General features: G+C 39.4%; 1 protein-coding gene across 1 annotated transcript in view; it reads left to right on the top strand.

Moving 5' to 3' along the window:
* The window catches only part of fat4 (FAT atypical cadherin 4), a 190440-nt gene that overhangs the window by 86953 nt on the left and 86028 nt on the right, over positions 1-17459 (top strand). The window contains exons 3-4 of the mRNA XM_062039710.1: positions 3278-3539; positions 7401-7751. Of these exons, the coding sequence (XP_061895694.1) occupies positions 3278-3539; positions 7401-7751 (613 nt within the window). The remainder of the gene's footprint in view (positions 1-3277; positions 3540-7400; positions 7752-17459) is intronic.

Below are 17459 nucleotides of genomic sequence, written 5' to 3'. Positions count from 1 at the left end.
TGCATTGAAATATTTCACACTGATGATTTTTTTGTACATTTTGTACTTTGAGAAACTATTTTTAAACGCACACATTTTGCTCTCAAGTTTGTATCCAATTAAAATTCTATCCAAGAAAATTGAGTTGACAAAATTGAAACGCAACCAATTGAAGCCAAATGAACCTCCGCTTGAGTGTGCGTACATTTAGCGCCAGAATAAGACCCTATAGCAGGTCTGGCCGGAGACCACTGCGTACATTTAGCGCCAGAATAAGACCCTATAGCAGGTCTGGCCGGAGACCACCGTGTCATGTGAGTAAATATGCTAATACATATAAGCCTTCCCTTTGTGTCCGGCCAGGATGAAAAAGAGTCCCATTAGGCGGCAGAGAAAGTTTCTTTTAGCTGAGCTGTAATCCAAGCTTTTTTCAGCTTTCCTTTTTTCATCTTTCCTTTTTTCAGCTTTTCTTTCTTGCACGCCTTCAACTCTGGCCGAGACACGTCTGCTCTCCTCCTCCAAGCTACACGTCACACTTCTGTCCTCGCCTTCTTTCAGGCGGCCTCTGCGCCTCCACAGCCCTCGCCCACGACCTGGTACCAGCAGTCCTGTGCCAGGAACCTGCTGGACCTCAGGAGTCTCACTAGGACCTGGTACTAGCAGTCTTGTGCCAGGAACCTGCTGGACCTCAGGAGTCTCACTAGGACCTGGTACCAGCAGTCCTGTGCCAGGAACCTGCTGGACCTCAGGAGTCTCACTAGGACCTGGTACCAGCAGTCCTGTGCCAGGAACCTGCTGGACCTCAGGAGTCTCACTAGGACCTGGTACCAGCAGTCCTGTGCCAGGAACCTGCTGGACCTCAGGAGTCTCACTAGGACCTGGTACCAGCAGTCCTGTGCCAGGAACCTGCTGAACCTCAGGAGTCTCACTAGGACCTGGTACCAGCAGTCCTGTGCCAGGAACCTGCTGGACCTCAGGAGTCTCACTAGGACCTGGTACCAGCAGTCCTGTGCCAGGAACCTGCTGAACCTCAGGAGTCTCACTAGGACCTGGTACCAGCAGTCCTGTGCCAGGAACCTGCTGAACCTCAGGAGTCTCACTAGGACCTGGTACCAGCAGTCCTGTGCCAGGAACCTGCTGGACCTCAGGAGTCTCACTAGGACCTGGTACCAGCAGTCCTGTGCCAGGAACCTGCTGAACCTCAGGAGTCTCACTAGGACCTGGTACCAGCACTTGTGTGCCAGGAACCTGCTGGACCTCAGGAGTCTCACTAGGACCTGGTACCAGCAGTCCTGTGCCAGGTGCAATACTTCCTTGACTTCATTAAAGTATCAGTCCAAATTGTCCAAAAGTGTACCAATAAGTGCTTTTTTTAAACTACTTTTTTGAAACCTTTATTTTGTTAGCGTAGTCAGACCGGACACGGCGCCGTTATTGTGAAGGGGGGGGGGGGGGGTCCTGCTGACGACTTCAACTGCTGTCCTGTTTGTAAGTTGATGTTACGTCCACGATGTCGTTCACAACAACACAACTGCTGTCCTGTTTGTAAGTTGATGTTACGTCCACGATGTCGTTCACAACAACACAACTGCTGTCCTGTTTGTAAGTTGATGTTACGTCCACGATGTCGTTCACAACAACACAACTGCTGTCCTGTTTGTAAGTTGATGTTACGTCCACGATGTCGTTCACAACAACACAACTGCTGTCCTGTTTGTAAGTTGATGTTACGTCCACGATGTCGTTCACAACAACACAACTGCTGTCCTGTTTGTAAGTTGATGTTACATCCACGATGTCGTTCACAACAACACAACTGCTGTCCTGTTTGTAAGTTGATGTTACGTCCACGATGTCGTTCACAACAACACAACTGCTGTCCTGTTTGTAAGTTGATGTTACGTCCACGATGTCGTTCACAACAACACAACTGCTGTCCTGTTTGTAAGTTGATGTTACGTCCACGATGTCGTTCACAACAACACAACTGCTGTCCTGTTTGTAAGTTGATGTTACGTCCACGATGTCGTTCACAACAACACAACTGCTGTCCTGTTTGTAAGTTGATGTTACGTCCACGATGTCGTTCACAACAACACAACTGCTGTCCTGTTTGTAAGTGGATGTTACGTCCACGATGTCGTTCACAACAACACAACTGCTGTCCTGTTTGTAAGTTGATGTTACGTCCACGATGTCGTTCACAACAACACAACTGCTGTCCTGTTTGTAAGTGGATGTTACGTCCACGATGTCGTTCACAACAACACAACTGCTGTCCTGTTTGTAAGTTGATGTTACGTCCACGATGTCGTTCACAACAACACAACTGCTGTCCTGTTTGTAAGTGGATGTTACGTCCACGATGTCGTTCACAACAACACAACTGCTGTCCTGTTTGTAAGTTGATGTTACGTCCACGATGTCGTTCACAACAACACAACTGCTGTCCTGTTTGTAAGTGGATGTTACGTCCACGATGTCGTTCACAACAACACAACTGCTGTCCTGTTTGTAAGTTGATGTTACGTCCACGATGTCGTTCACAACAACACAACTGCTGTCCTGTTTGTAAGTAGATGTTACATCCACGATGTCGTTCACAACAACACAAGCAGGCGTACGCATTGTTCTTGCTAGCTTTAGCTTCCGTCTCCACATTGTTTGGTTCGGGGCGGGGTTGTTGAGTGGGGGGGGGGGAGGGTCCTGACCTCCTCCAGACTGGTATCTCTCCAGGGATAATCCACGGCCGCTTGGTAATGGAGAGGGGGGCAAAATAGAGAAGCGGCAGGTCAACTGGTGTAAAAAAGAGCCTATATAAAAGCTAGCGTAGATGAGTTTTAGGTGCTTCTACCGAGGTGGTTGCCGGTAGAACATTCCAGAGTACTGGAGCCCAAATAGAAACCGTTGTAAAGACTTTGGGGGGGCTCTGGGAATCCCTAATTTAGCAGGTAAGTTTCTGGGTGCACAGCATTTATTTCTTTGATATTATTTTGATGATCTTGAGAAGCCTCGGATTAATTTAGAACTTGGATTAAATGTGCGTCCCGACCTCAAAGTCCTCCCTAGTTGTTCTCCCAGTGTGGGTCTGATATCTTCTGCAACATAAAAGCCGACCAAAAAGTCAGTGAAAGGTCCGACTTTGAAGGTAATCCAATTTCCTGGCAGATAGGAAAGCTTTCAACGGCAATCAATCAATCAGAAGTCATTTGTGTTGACTTCCCAGTGGCCTCTGCGGTGGTTTGGTGGTGGACTTCACCCTGAAACCAAGCTCGCTGACCTTTGTCCCCACCTGTAGGGTGCCAACGCCCTGGTGACCTACACCATCGTCAGCGGCGCCGACGACAGCTTCCGCATCGACCCGGAGTCCGGAGACCTGATGGCCACCAAGAAGCTGGACCGGGAACGGCGCTCCAAGTACTCGCTGCTGGTGCGGGCCGACGACGGGCAGCAGTGGTCCGACATGAGGCTGAACATCACCGTGGAGGACGTCAACGACCACACCCCGCACTTCTCACGCCCCACCTACTCCTTCCACATCCCAGAGGACACGGCCCCAGGTACCAACTTTCTTGCCCTTTAACAACGTGCTTTTTAACTAGCTTTAATGTTGGGTTCTGATGCTGACTCAAACATAACATTAAAACAACCTGCTTTTTAACTAGTTTAAAGGCCTACTGAAATGAATTTTTTTTATTTAAACGGGGATAGCAGATCTATTCTATGTGTCATACTTGATCATTTCGCGATATTGCCATATTTTTGCTGAAAGGATTTAGTAGAGAACAACGACGATAAAGATTGCAACTTTTGGTATCTGATAAAAAAAGGCTTGCCCCTACCGGAAGTAGCGTGACGTAGTCAGTTGAACATATACGCAAAGTTCCCTATTGTTTACAATGATGGCCGCATGAAGTGAGAGAGATTCGGACCGAGAAAGCGACAATTTCCCCATTAATTTGAGCGAGGATGAAAGATTTGTGGATGAGTAAAGTGCAAGTGAAGGACTAGTGGGGAGTTGAAGCTATTCAGATAGGGAAGATGCTGTGAGAGTGACCTGATATTCAGCTGGGAATGACTACAACAGTAAATAAACACAAGACATATATATACTCTATTAGCCACAACACAACCAGGCTTATATTTAATATGCCACAAATTAATCCTGCATAAAAACACCTGCGTGTTTGTTATGCTAGCTCCTAGCTCCTCTGCTAGCTCCTAGCTCCATAGAACACGCCAATACAATTCAAACACCTGATCAACACACACAATCACTCAGCCCAAAAGACCGTTCACCTAACCCAAGGTTCATAAAGCTTATATATTTTAAAAAAGTTACGTACATACGCAAAAAAAAGTTGCGCACATACGGTCAAGCGATCAAATGTTTAGAAGCCAAAGCTGCATACTCACAGTAGCACGTCTGCGTCTTTGTCATCCAAATCAAAGTAATCCTGGTAAGGGTCTGTGTTGTCCCAGTTCTCTACAGGCGTCTGTGTATCGAAGTCAAAAGTCCTCCTGGTTAGAGTCTCTGTTATCCGAGTTCTTCCATCTTGACTGCATCTTTCGGGAATGTAAACAAAGAAGCGCCGGCTGTGTACTGTTGTTGCTGACTACGTTCGAAAAATACGTCCGTTTCGCACCGACAACTTTCTTCTTTGCTTGCTCAGCTTCTTTCTCCATAATGCAATGAACATAATTGCAACAGATTCACGAACACAGATGTCCAGAATACTGTGGAATTATGAAATGAAAACAGAGCTTTTTTGTATTGTATTCAATGTGGAAGGCATACCCGTGTTCCCCGGGCTACGTCACGCGCATACGTCATCCTCAGAGGCGTTTCTAACCGGAAGTTTAGCGGCAAATTTAAAATGTCACTTTATAAGTTAACCCGGCCGTATTGGCATGTGTTATAATGTTAAGATTTCATCATTGATATATAAACTATCAGACTGCGTGGTCGCTAGTAGTGGCTTTCAGTAGGCCTTTAATGTTGGCTGCTGACGCTGACTCAAACATAACATTAAAACAACGTGCTTTTTAACTAGGTTTAATGTTGGCTTCTGACACTGACTCAAACATAACATTAAAACAACGTGCTTTTTAACTAGGTTTAATGTTGGCTTCTTACACTGACTCAAACATAACATTAAAACAACGTGCTTTTTAACTAGGTTTAATGTTGGCTTCTGACACTGACTCAAACATAACATTAAAACAACGTGCTTTTTAACAAAGGTTTAATGTTGGGTTCTGATGCTGACTCAAACATAACATTAAAACAACATGCTTTTTAACTAGGTTTAATGTTGGGTTCTGACGCTGACTCAAACATAACATTAAAACAACGTGCTTTTTAACTAGGTTTAATGTTGGGTTCTGACGTTGATTTGACCATTGAAATTTGGTCAATCCCTAACCAATATTCAGATTAAAAAAACAAAAAAACATTAAAGTTCTCAGGGATCCAAAAGGATTCAAATTCAGTCATAAATAAGTTTTTATTTTTTATTTTTTACATTTCAGGCTCAAATCTTGAGATCAATTTCAGATCTATTTCTCAATTTTAAGTTTTTATTATTATTTTCTGTTTGTTTAATTTCCTTTTTGTCATCGAAAAGTCTTGTTTTTTGAATGGCAAAACACAAAATATGCAATATTTCCCCCCCCCAACAAATCTTTCAAAGTGTAATATTTGATGTGAAGTCATTGGAGCCTTAAATAGGTCAATAATTCATAACATTGATTTTGATTCATTATTATTTTTTGAGCATGGACAGTTTAAAAAAAATCCCACTAAAATTATGAAGGATCCAAAAGGGTCCCACTTATAAAAGTGTTCAAATAAGTCATATATATTTTTATTTTTTACTTTGAATGCTTAAATCTCTGATCTTCTAGATCAACTTCAGAACTATTTGTCAGATTATATTTTTTGTTTCTGTTTTGTTTGTTTTGTTTTATGCCCTTTTTTGGCAACCGCAAAAAATATGCTATATTTTCCCCAAAAATGATTTCAAAGTGAAATATTTGATGTGAAAAAACTAGAGCTTTGAATATGTCAATAATTCATAACATTGATTTTGATTCATTATTTTTTTTTGAGCAAAAACATTTAAATTCTCAGGGATCCAAAAGGGTCCCACTCATGAAAGTGTTAATAATAAGTCATAAATATGTTGTTTTTTTTAACTTTCCAAGCTTAAATCTCTGCAATAATTTCAGATCAAATTTTCAATTTTAAGTTTTTATTATTATTTTCTGTTTGTTTCATTTCCTTTTTGTCATTAAAAAGTCAAAATATGCAATATTTTCCCCCCAACAAATCTTTCAAAGTGTAATATTTGATGTGAAGTCATTGGAGCCTTAAATAGGTCAATAATTCATAACATTGATTTTGATTCATTATTATTTTTTGAGCATGGACAGTTTAAAAAAAAATCCCACTAAAATTCTGAGGGATCCAAAAGGGTCCCACTTATAAAAGTGTTCAAATAAGTCATACATTTTTTATTGTTTACTTTGAATGCTTAAATCTCTAGATCAACTTCAGAACTATTTGTCAGATTATATTTTTTGTTTTTGTTTTGTTTGTTTTGTTTTATGCCCTTTTTGCCATAGAAAGCTGTTGTTGTTTTTTGGCAACCGCAAAAAATATTCAATATTTTCCCCAAAAATGATTTCACAGTGAAATATTTGGTGTGAAAAAACTAGAGCTTTGAATATGTCAATAATTCATAACATTGATTTTGATTCATTATTATTTTTTGAGCAAAAACATTTAAATTGTCAGGGATCCAAAAGGGTCCCACTCATGAAAGTGATAATAAGTCATAAATATGTTTTGTTTTTTATAACTTTCCAAGCTTTTAAATCTCTACATCAATTTCAGATCTCTTTATCAATTTTAAGTTTGTATTATTATTTTCTGTTTGTTTCATTTCCTTTTTGTCATCGAAAAGTCTGTTTTTTGAATGGCAAAGCACAAATTATGCAATATTTCCCCCCAAAAAGATCATTCAAAGTGTAATATTTGATGTGAAGTCATTGGAGCCTTAAATAGGTCAATAATTCATAACATTGATTTTGATTCATTATTATTTTGGAGAGTTTTAAAGAAAGAAGAACAGCCTGCATGGCATCTTTGTGTTGTTAGAGTCAACATTGCAACTTTTTCTTCTTTCATTTCACCTCTTTGTTGTTTTATTCCACTTTTTTATGTGTTTCTATGTTATATTGTTTTTTACAATGTGCCGTGGGCCGTGACAAAATGAGCCGTGGGCCACAAATGTCCTAGGGCCGCACTTGTATTAAGCAATGTCATCAACTGTTTGCAGTTTTATTCCAGCGCTGTCCTGGTAATGATGACCCCCTGCTGTGATGTCACACTCATTGAATCGTGTGCTCCCACCCAGGCGCCATCGTGGCGGCCATCTTGGCCAGCGACTCCGACGCGGGGGTGAACGGCGAGGTGACGTACTCTCTGGAGGAGGACGACGAGGACGGGACCTTCCTGCTGAACCCGGTCACCGGCGTCTTCAACGTGACGCGGCCGCTGGACCACGAGAGCCAGCAGTACTACATCCTGACGGCCAAGGCGCTGGACGGCGGCGGCCGGGCCAGCACGGTCAGGGTGTACTTCAACGTGCTGGACGTCAACGACAACCCGCCCGCCTTCAACGCCAGCGTCTACAGCGCCTCCATCACAGAGAGTCTGCCGCCGGGCTCGGACGTGGTCACCGTGGGGGCCGCCGATGCTGACCACGGTAAGGTGGCGGGGGGTAAAATACCATTCATGCTTTTAAACTGACATCACTGATGACATCATCATCTGAACTGAACACATCAATAATGTCGCGGACATTGGAAAATATAAAATACTGGCACTATAATACAGTTTCACTGGTGTGAGAAGAATATAGAATATAGAATACTGGTACAATATAGAATATAGAATACTGGTACAATATAGAATATGGAACACTGGTACAATATAGAATATGGAATACTGGCACAATATAGAATATAGAATACTGGCACAATATAGAATATAGAATACTGGTACAATATAGAATATGGAATACTGGTACAATATAGAATATGGAATACTGGCACAATATAGAATATAGAATACTGGTACAATATAGAATATGGAATACTGGTACAATATAGAATATAGAATACTGGCACAATATAGAATATAGAATACTGGTACAATATAGAATATAGAATACTGGCACAATATAGAATATAGAATACTGGTACAATATAGAATATGAAATACTGGCACAATATAGAATATAGAATACTGGTACAATATAGAATATAGAATACTGGCACAATATAGAATATAGAATACTGGTACAATATAGAATATGGAATACTGGCACAATATAGAATATAGAATACTGGCACAAGAATACAGTTTCACTGGTGTGAGAAGAATATAGAATATAGAATACTGGTACAATATAGAATATAGAATACTGGTACAATATAGAATATGGAATACTGGTACAATATAGAATATAGAATACTGGCACAAGAATACAGTTTCACTGGTGTGAGAAGAATATAGAATATAGAATACTGGTACAATATAGAATATAGAATACTGGTACAATATAGAATATAGAATACTGGTACAATATAGAATATAGAATACTGGTACAATATAGAATATAGAATACTGGTACAATATAGAATATGAAATACTGGCACAATATAGAATATAGAATACTGGTACAATATAGAATATGGAATACTGGCACAATATAGAATATAGAATACTGGCACAAGAATACAGTTTCACTGGTGTGAGAAGAATATAGAATATAGAATACTGGCACAGGAATACAGTTTCACTGGTGTGAGAAGAATATTCCTCCACAAAAGTTGACATTCATGACAATACAAGAATGAAATTGCACATAAAAGTCACATTTCCCATTCAAACATAAACATTTGTACTAATATTTCTTAATATTGATGTCAGGAAGCAATCAAAACAGTAACATTTTGAGTAAGCTACCAGTTGGGAATCGATACCAGTACCAATTTTCGATACTTTTGTGGGCATTAATAAATAATATTGTTTTCTAATTGCAACATTTAAAAATGAGCTGATTATGATAAATACTGTCCAGTTGTGACATCTTGTTTTATTATCATTATTAATTGCATGTATGACGTTAGATGGCAGTAGTGTATAGTTAATGTTGTGTATTTGTCGCGCCCTAAAAAGTGTTAATGCTGTAAGTATTGCACGTATTACGCAGCAGCTGTTTGGTTGCAACGTGCGTCTTAGTGGTAGTTTCCACCCACACATTAGGAGGTGTTTTAATCGCCATGTAAAATCGCTGATCGGTAGCATGCCAATAGCAAAGTCAATGTATATTAGCATTAAGCTAGCGCCTTACTTCACGAACGTCAGAGCATTTTTGTTGTTGTTGTTGAGTCAATTGCTTTGTTGGCTTTGAAGACTGCAACATGACCCGGAGGTCGTTTTGCCGAGTCGGCTCTCAGTGCTGCTGGAGTGATCGGCCAGGTGCCGAGGGGAGTCGGCAACGGGGCGTGACGTCACGCGATATGGCAGCGTTGGATTTTAACGGGATTCGGTCGGTGCCAATAAAGTACCGGATTCAATACCCATCCTAAGTTTTATTAGAAAATAAACAACGCAAAATATTTCCTTGGAGGAAGAAACATCAAATATTAATTTGGCTTCTTTGGAGTCTTGTCGTTTTTATTTATGTGTTTAAATAAAGGGACAAGCGGTAGAAAATGGATGGATGAAAATAACTGCATCGTGTCCATTTCGGCTATTAAGATAGCTAGCGATCAGCACGCTACCTGCCAGCTAGCAATCAACAGAGGACTACAACCATAGTCTGTGAGTGTGTGTGTGTGTGTGTGTGTGTGTGTGTGTGTGTGTGTGTGTGTGCGTGTGTGCGTGCGTGTGTGTGTGTGTGTGTGTGTGTGTGCGTGTGTGTGTGCGTGTGCGTGTGCGTGTGCGTGTGCGTGTGTGTGTGAAACATAAAAATCTTATACAATTTACCGCAGCATGTTTTATCTTGTTGGAAGTGGAATTATTTTACTAGTTTTACTAGAAATTGGGCCGCCATCTTGAAGTGGTGATGAGGAGCCGGCGACCAGCTTAGACTGACAGTTGACAGGTAGAAAACAAAGACGCTAAACTGACAGTTGACAGGTAGAAAACAAAGATGCTAAACTGACAGTTGACAGGTAGAAAACAAAGATGCTAAACTGACAGTTGACAGGTAGAAAACAAAGATGCTAAACTGACAGTTGACAGGTAGAAAACAAAGATGCTAAACTGACAGTTGACAGGTAGAAAACAAAGATGCTAAACTGACAGTTGACAGGTAGAAAACAAAGATGCTAAACTGACAGTTGACAGGTAGAAAACAAAGATGCTAAACTGACAGTTGACAGGTAGAAAACAAAGATGCTAAACTGACAGTTGACAGGTAGAAAACAAAGATGCTAAACTGACAGTTGACAGGTAGAAAACAAAGATGCTAAACTGACAGTTGACAGGTAGAAAACAAAGATGCTAAACTGACAGTTGACAGGTAGAAAACAAAGATGCTAAACTGACAGTTGACAGGTAGAAAACAAAGATGCTAAACTGACAGTTGACAGGTAGAAAACAAACATGCTAAACTGACAGTTGACAGGTAGAAAACAAAGATGCTAAACTGACAGTTGACAGGTAGAAAACAAAGATGCTAAACTGACAGTTGACAGGTAGAAAACAAAGATGCTAAACTGACAGTTGACAGGTAGAAAACAAAGATGCTAAACTGACAGTTGACAGGTAGAAAACAAAGATGCTAAACTGACAGTTGACAGGTAGAAAACAAAGATGCTAAACTGACAGTTGACAGGTAGAAAACAAAGATGGTGTTCAGCGTTTTCCTGCTCAAATGAGTGGACTGTTGAAAATAGGAATCGGGGGATTACTTTTCACTAGTAAGATTTAACATTAACGTACTATTGGTTGTATTTTGTGAAAAGAATATCAGCACAGAGTTGAGAAGGAGCAAAGATCTTCAATAGTACTGAAATCCTAGCCGCTAGCAAACAAGAGTATGACCATAATAGAATTGCTTGTCAATGAAATTAATTACATTTAAAAATGTCATACTTGAATAACATAAAGCTGAAATAAGAAATAAGTTTATATATGTTATGTTGAATTATTTGGCAGACGCTTTTATCCAAAGTGACATACATAAAACATACATATAAAACAATGACTGTAATCATGAACATTTAAGTGAATAATGTAATAGAAAATATTAATACAAAGTGTCAAGACAGAATAAACTCAGCAACAGAGATACAGTCTATAAGATATATAGATATTTAATGTATTCATACATTGTTTATGTAGCATGTATACATAACCTCATCACATTGTTTCTTCCACTTCAAAATAGCTGACCCTTCTCTGGGATTATATTCCCAGTTTTGATCTCGGACGTCTGGTCACTTATAGCATATAAGAATATTATATTACTGTTAAGCAAACTATGAATAATAAAACATGTGTCCTTTATCATAGCTACACGTATGACAAAAAAGCGGGTGAAAATCAGTGGTATTCAGTGAGGTAAGATGAATTAAATGCGCTGACAGTTCATTGCTCCTGCCAAATGAATTGCACTGAGTGGAGCGGATCACCACTCCAAGATGGCGGCCCCGCATCTCGTCTGTGCCAGTAGGCAGTAGCGCTCCATGCTGCGTACCCTTACAACATGTCTACGGTGCTGACTGTTGACCACATGCAGTGTGCCTCTCCTACACTAGGGGGCGACGGTTGTCATTTCAGCGTGTTTAGCCGTAGAAGAAGAGAACGCTACATGCTAGTAAGCTAGCGCTAGTAAGTTCCAAGGCTCGGATGTAAGAGATAAGTACAACTTTCTGCTGCTATTTGCTGTTCTTGTCGTCTTTTAATGTGCTTTGCTGTTGTTTTCATCTTTTAATGTGCTTATAAGACACTTGAATGTGCTTATAATACACTCGTGGCTATTAGGAACATTAGACACATACACAAAGATCGCTTTTTAGTCCACTGTTTTAGAAGCTTTCTGCGTCCCAGTTGTCTCAAACACATTTACTTTCTTCTTTGGGAACATTGTGAAACTTAGTAAACTAGGAGCTCTCTACTTTATCATATACTTTAAGACACTGACCTATTTCAGCTTCTACATTTATACGGAGACAAAACACTGCCAGTAAAATTTGGTCTCGAAATATAAATTGACATTTATTTTGGCAACAAATAAATACAATATTTTTGGTGCATATTTTCGACGCCAACATTCATATTTTTGGACACTTTTATTTGTTTTGTGTTTCAAAGGTTTATTCTTTTTTTGGTTTTGCATTTTCTTGTACGATAGTGATAGGGGCGGAGTTTACGATAAAGCAGTGAGAGGGGCGGAGTTTACGATATAGCAGTGAGAGGGGCGGAGTTTACATATAGTAGTGAGAGGGGCGGGGTTTACGACATAGCAGTGAGGGGCGGAGTTTAAGATATAGCAGTGAGAGGGGCGGAGGTTACGATATAGCAGTGAGAGGGGCGGGGTTTACCATATAGCAGTGAGAGGGGCGGAGTTTACGATATAGCAGTGAGAGGGGCGGAGTTTACGATATAGCAGTGAGAGGGGCGGAGGTTACGATATAGCAGTGAGAGGGGCGGGGTTTACCATATAGCAGTGAGAGGGGCGGAGTTTATGATATAGCAGTGAGAGGGGCGGAGTTTACGATATAGCAGTGAGAGGGGCGGAGTTTACGATATAGCAGTGAGAGGGGCGGGGTTTACCATATAGCAGTGAGAGGGGCGGAGTTTACGACATAGCAGTGAGAGGGGCGGAGTTTACGACATAGCAGTAAGGGGGCGGAGTTTACGATATAGCAGTGTTTTAGCGGGAGGGGCGGAGTTTACATATAGCAGTGTTTTAGCGGGAGGGACGGAGTTTACATACAGCAGTGTTTTAGCGGGAGGGGCGGAGTTTACATATAGCAGTTTTAGCGGGAGGGGCGGAGTTTACATATAGCAGTGTTTTAGCGGGAGGGGCGGAGTTTACATATAGCAGTGTTTTAGCGGGAGGGGCGGAGTTTACATATAGCAGTGTTTTAGCGGGAGGGGCGGAGTTTACATATAGCAGTGTTTTAGCGGGAGGGGCGGAGTTTACATATATTATAAAAGTATCAATGATTGTCACACACACACTAGGTGTGGTGAAATTATTCTCTGCATTTGACCCATCACCCTTGATCACCCCCTGGGAGGTGAGGGGAGCAGTGAGCAGCACGTTATGCGCTACCTTGTCACGCTGTAAAGAAAGTGTAGCACGCAGGTCATGTGATCAACATCAGGTAAACAACTTTCCATTCTGCTCTAAAGTTGTGACCTACATTCAGCATGGCCGCCTTCCCACCACCAAAATAAAACACGGCCATTGTTGGCGCTTCCTAAGCCCCGCCCCTTTGAGCGCCTGGCTCTTTGTGTGTGAACTGGGGTGGAAGCGGCACTCATGCCTTTGATAAGAGCTCACTTAAATAGCACCCCCACAGTGTGGGAAGGTGCGCTTGTTTTCCACATGAGCCATCCCACTCATTGGGGCTGAGGTTAGACATTATAGATCATACAGAGCAAAGCATACGGCAGCCATTTTGACAGGTTTTTTTCCAAAATACATATATATTAATTTTTTAACTTTTAGGGCCCCCTTCAAGGTTGTTCCCAGGGACCCAAAAGGGTCTCAGTCATAAAAATGTAAAAAATAAGTCATAAGTTATTTTGTATTTATTTTTAATTATTATACAAGGCTTAAATCTCAATGAACCTGAGGTTTATCTGCCAAAAAAACATATACAAACATGTTTTGTTAAAGAAAACCCGTTTTTTTACGGCAAACACACAACAATTTGGTTAAAGAAAACCTGTTTTTTTTGGCAAACACAACAATTTTGTTAAAGAAAACCTGTTTTTTTACGGCAAACAACAATTTTGTTAAAGAAAACCTTTTTTTATGTTAAACACACAACACTTTTGTTAAAGAAAACCAGTTTTTTAATGGAAAACACAACAATTCTGTTAAAGAAAACCTGTTTTTTTTGGCAAACACAACAATTTTGTTAAAGAAAACCTGTTTTTTTACGGCAAACAACAATTTTGTTAAAGAAAACCTTTTTTTTTATGTTAAACACACAACACTTTTGTTAAAGAAAAGCTTTTTTTTATGTTAAACACACAACACTTTTGTTAAAGAAAACCATTTTTTTAATGGAAAACACAACAATTTTGTTAAAGAAAACCTTTTTTTATGTTAAACACACAACACTTTTGTTAAAGAAAACCTTTTTTTTATGTTAAACACACAACACTTTTGTTAAAGAAAACCATTTTTTTAATGGAAAACACAACAATTTTGTTAAAGAAAACCTGTTTTTTTACGGCAAACACAACAATTTTGTTAAAGAAAACCTTTTTTTATGTTAAACACACTACACTTTTGTTAAAGAAAACCTGTTTTTTATGGCAAACACACAACAATTTCCCCCCAAATTTTATAAAATAGAATATTTGAAGTGAAGTAATTAGAACCTTAAATAGGTCAATAATTTATAACGATATTGATGTTAATTAGTTATTATTTTTTGAGCATTGACAGTGTTTTTGTTGTTTTCAAAAAACACACATTCTTCAGCTTTAAATCTGTCCGTTAATTTTTTAAATAATAAAAAAAAAAAAACATTTTTAAAAAGCCCTTTTTATAAAAGAAAACCCTGTTTTTTATGGCAAACACAAAACATATGCAATATTCCCCCCCACCCCAAAAACATTTCTAAGTGAAATATTTAATGTGAAGTAATTGGAGCCTTCAATAGGTCAATAATTCATTTCAACACTGATTTTAAGTAGAAACTCACACTGATTTTAATCAGTGTTGTGATTTTTAATATTTTTTGAGCATTGACAGTTAAAATAAAATCCCACTAAAATTACTGTATTCAAACTACCTTAAGTCATATCATTATCTTTTTTCTTTTTTATTCAACATTCAAAGTAAATCTCTCGATCAACTTTAGGTCCATCTGTCAATACAATGTGTATGTTGTCTTTGTCAATGACAACCCTGCTTTTTATGGCCTAAACACAAAATATGCAATTATTTGCCCCGATGTTGTGAAGTACTTGGAACCTTAAATAAGTCAGTCATTCATAACATTGATTTTGATTCATTATTATTTTTTGAGCAACGTTTTAAAGAGAAAAAAACAGCCTGCATGGCAGCTTTGTGTTATTAGAGTCAACATTGTAAGCTTTTATCATTAAATGTCACCTGTTTGCTCTTTTATTCTACTTTTATATTTGAATATTCCACAAAATGAGCCGCACTTTAGACACCCCTGATACCGCATGCTCAATGATGCTGCTGGACCTTGTGGGTCTTAGCTGGTGACAAGATTGCATCTTCAGCGGCGTGCACAATTTGTGGAAATGGAAGTGGATAATGCATTTAGCGACAATTTCACCACCGCTTCGGCATATCTGACACTGTCACGCGGAACAATGGATGCCAGGAAACCTTCACAATACTGTTTTTAATCCAAGGTCCGTGTAAAAACACTGGCAGCTTTGTTTGCAGTTTCATAGCACCAGCTCCAAGGTGAACCCAGACAGGAGGTCGGCTGCTCCAAATCAAATTTAGCCACCAAGTTGAGTTAATTCTGCACATTTAAGCCTGGGAGCAAAGTAGAAACTCAATTTAAGCTAGCAGGCAGTCAGCACTCATGTCCAGATGTGGGATATCTTACTTCAACAACTACTTGTGTAGTGTACCGCCATTGTATTACTTACATTCTATTACAGTGGTACTTGTGTAGTGTACCATTATATCACCGCCATTGTATTACTTACATTCTATTACAGTGGTACTTGTGTAGTGTACCATTATATCACCGCCATTGTATTACTTACATTCTATTACAGTGGTACTTGTGTAGTGTACCATTATATCACCGCCATTGTATTACTTACATTCTATTACAGTGGTACTTGTGTAGTGTACCATTATATCACCGCCATTGTGTTACTTACATTCTATTACAGTGGTACTTGTGTAGTGTACCATTATATCACCGCCATTGTATTAATACATTGTACTACAGTGGTACTTGTGTAGTGTCCCATTATATCACAGCCATTGTATTAATACATTGTACTACAGTGGTACTTGTGTAGTGTACCATTATATCACCGCCATTGTGTTACTTACATTCTATTACAGTGGTACTTGTGTAGTGTACCATTATATCACCGCCATTGTATTACTTACATTCTATTACAGTGGTACTTGTGTAGTGTACCATTATATCACCGCCATTGTATTACTTACATTGTACTACAGTGGTACTTGTGTAGTGTCCCATTATATCACAGCCATTGTATTAATACATTGTACTACAGTGGTACTTGTGTAGTGTACCAGTATATATCACCGCCATTGTATTACTTACATTGTACTACAGTGGTACTTGTGTAGTGTCCCATTATATCACCGCCATTGTATTAATACATTGTACTACAGTGGTACTTGTGTAGTGTACCATTATATCACCGCCATTGTATTACTTACATTGTACTACAGTGGTACTTGTGTAGTGTACCATTATATCACCGCCATTGTATTAATACATTGTACTACAGTGGTACTTGTGTAGTGTACCATTATATCACCGCCATTGTATTAATACATTGTACTACAGTGGTACTTGTGTAGTGTACCATTATATCACCGCCATTGTATTAATACATTGTACTACAGTGTTACTTGTGTAGTGTACCATTATATCACCGCCATTGTATTACTTACATTGTACTACAGTGGTACTTGTGTAGTGTACCATTATATCACCGCCATTGTATTAATACATTGTACTACAGTGGTACTTGTGTAGTGTACCATTATATCACCGCCATTGTATTAATACATTGTACTACAGTGGTACTTGTGTAGTGTACCATTATATCACCGCCATTGTATTAATACATTGTACTACAGTGGTACTTGCTGGATACCAGTTTATTTCATCACACAGCTCATACCTTGAAAGAAAATGGCCCATTGAAATACATTAAAATCCATTTCAACGGTGCTTGGTCCCTTCAAAACATCACCATTTTAACATGTAACATGCCTTTCAAAAAGAACTATTGTATGTAAAACAATACAATAAAATGTAACGTACATTGAGGAGTGGGACAGGACAATGTTAGCAGTGCCAGTATAGCTATATGAGCTACATGCTAACATTACATTTTAACATAATGCTAGGTTAGCGACGCGCTAACATTGCATTTTGACATCATGTGAGGTTAGCTACATGTTAACATGACCTTTTAAGATGTGAGCTACATGCTAGCTTTACATCAT

The sequence above is a fragment of the Entelurus aequoreus genome, linkage group LG28, assembly GCF_033978785.1.
Source record: "Entelurus aequoreus isolate RoL-2023_Sb linkage group LG28, RoL_Eaeq_v1.1, whole genome shotgun sequence".
Classification (NCBI taxonomy): Eukaryota; Metazoa; Chordata; class Actinopteri; order Syngnathiformes; family Syngnathidae; genus Entelurus; species Entelurus aequoreus.
This window is presented reverse-complemented; position numbering and strand designations above follow the sequence as displayed.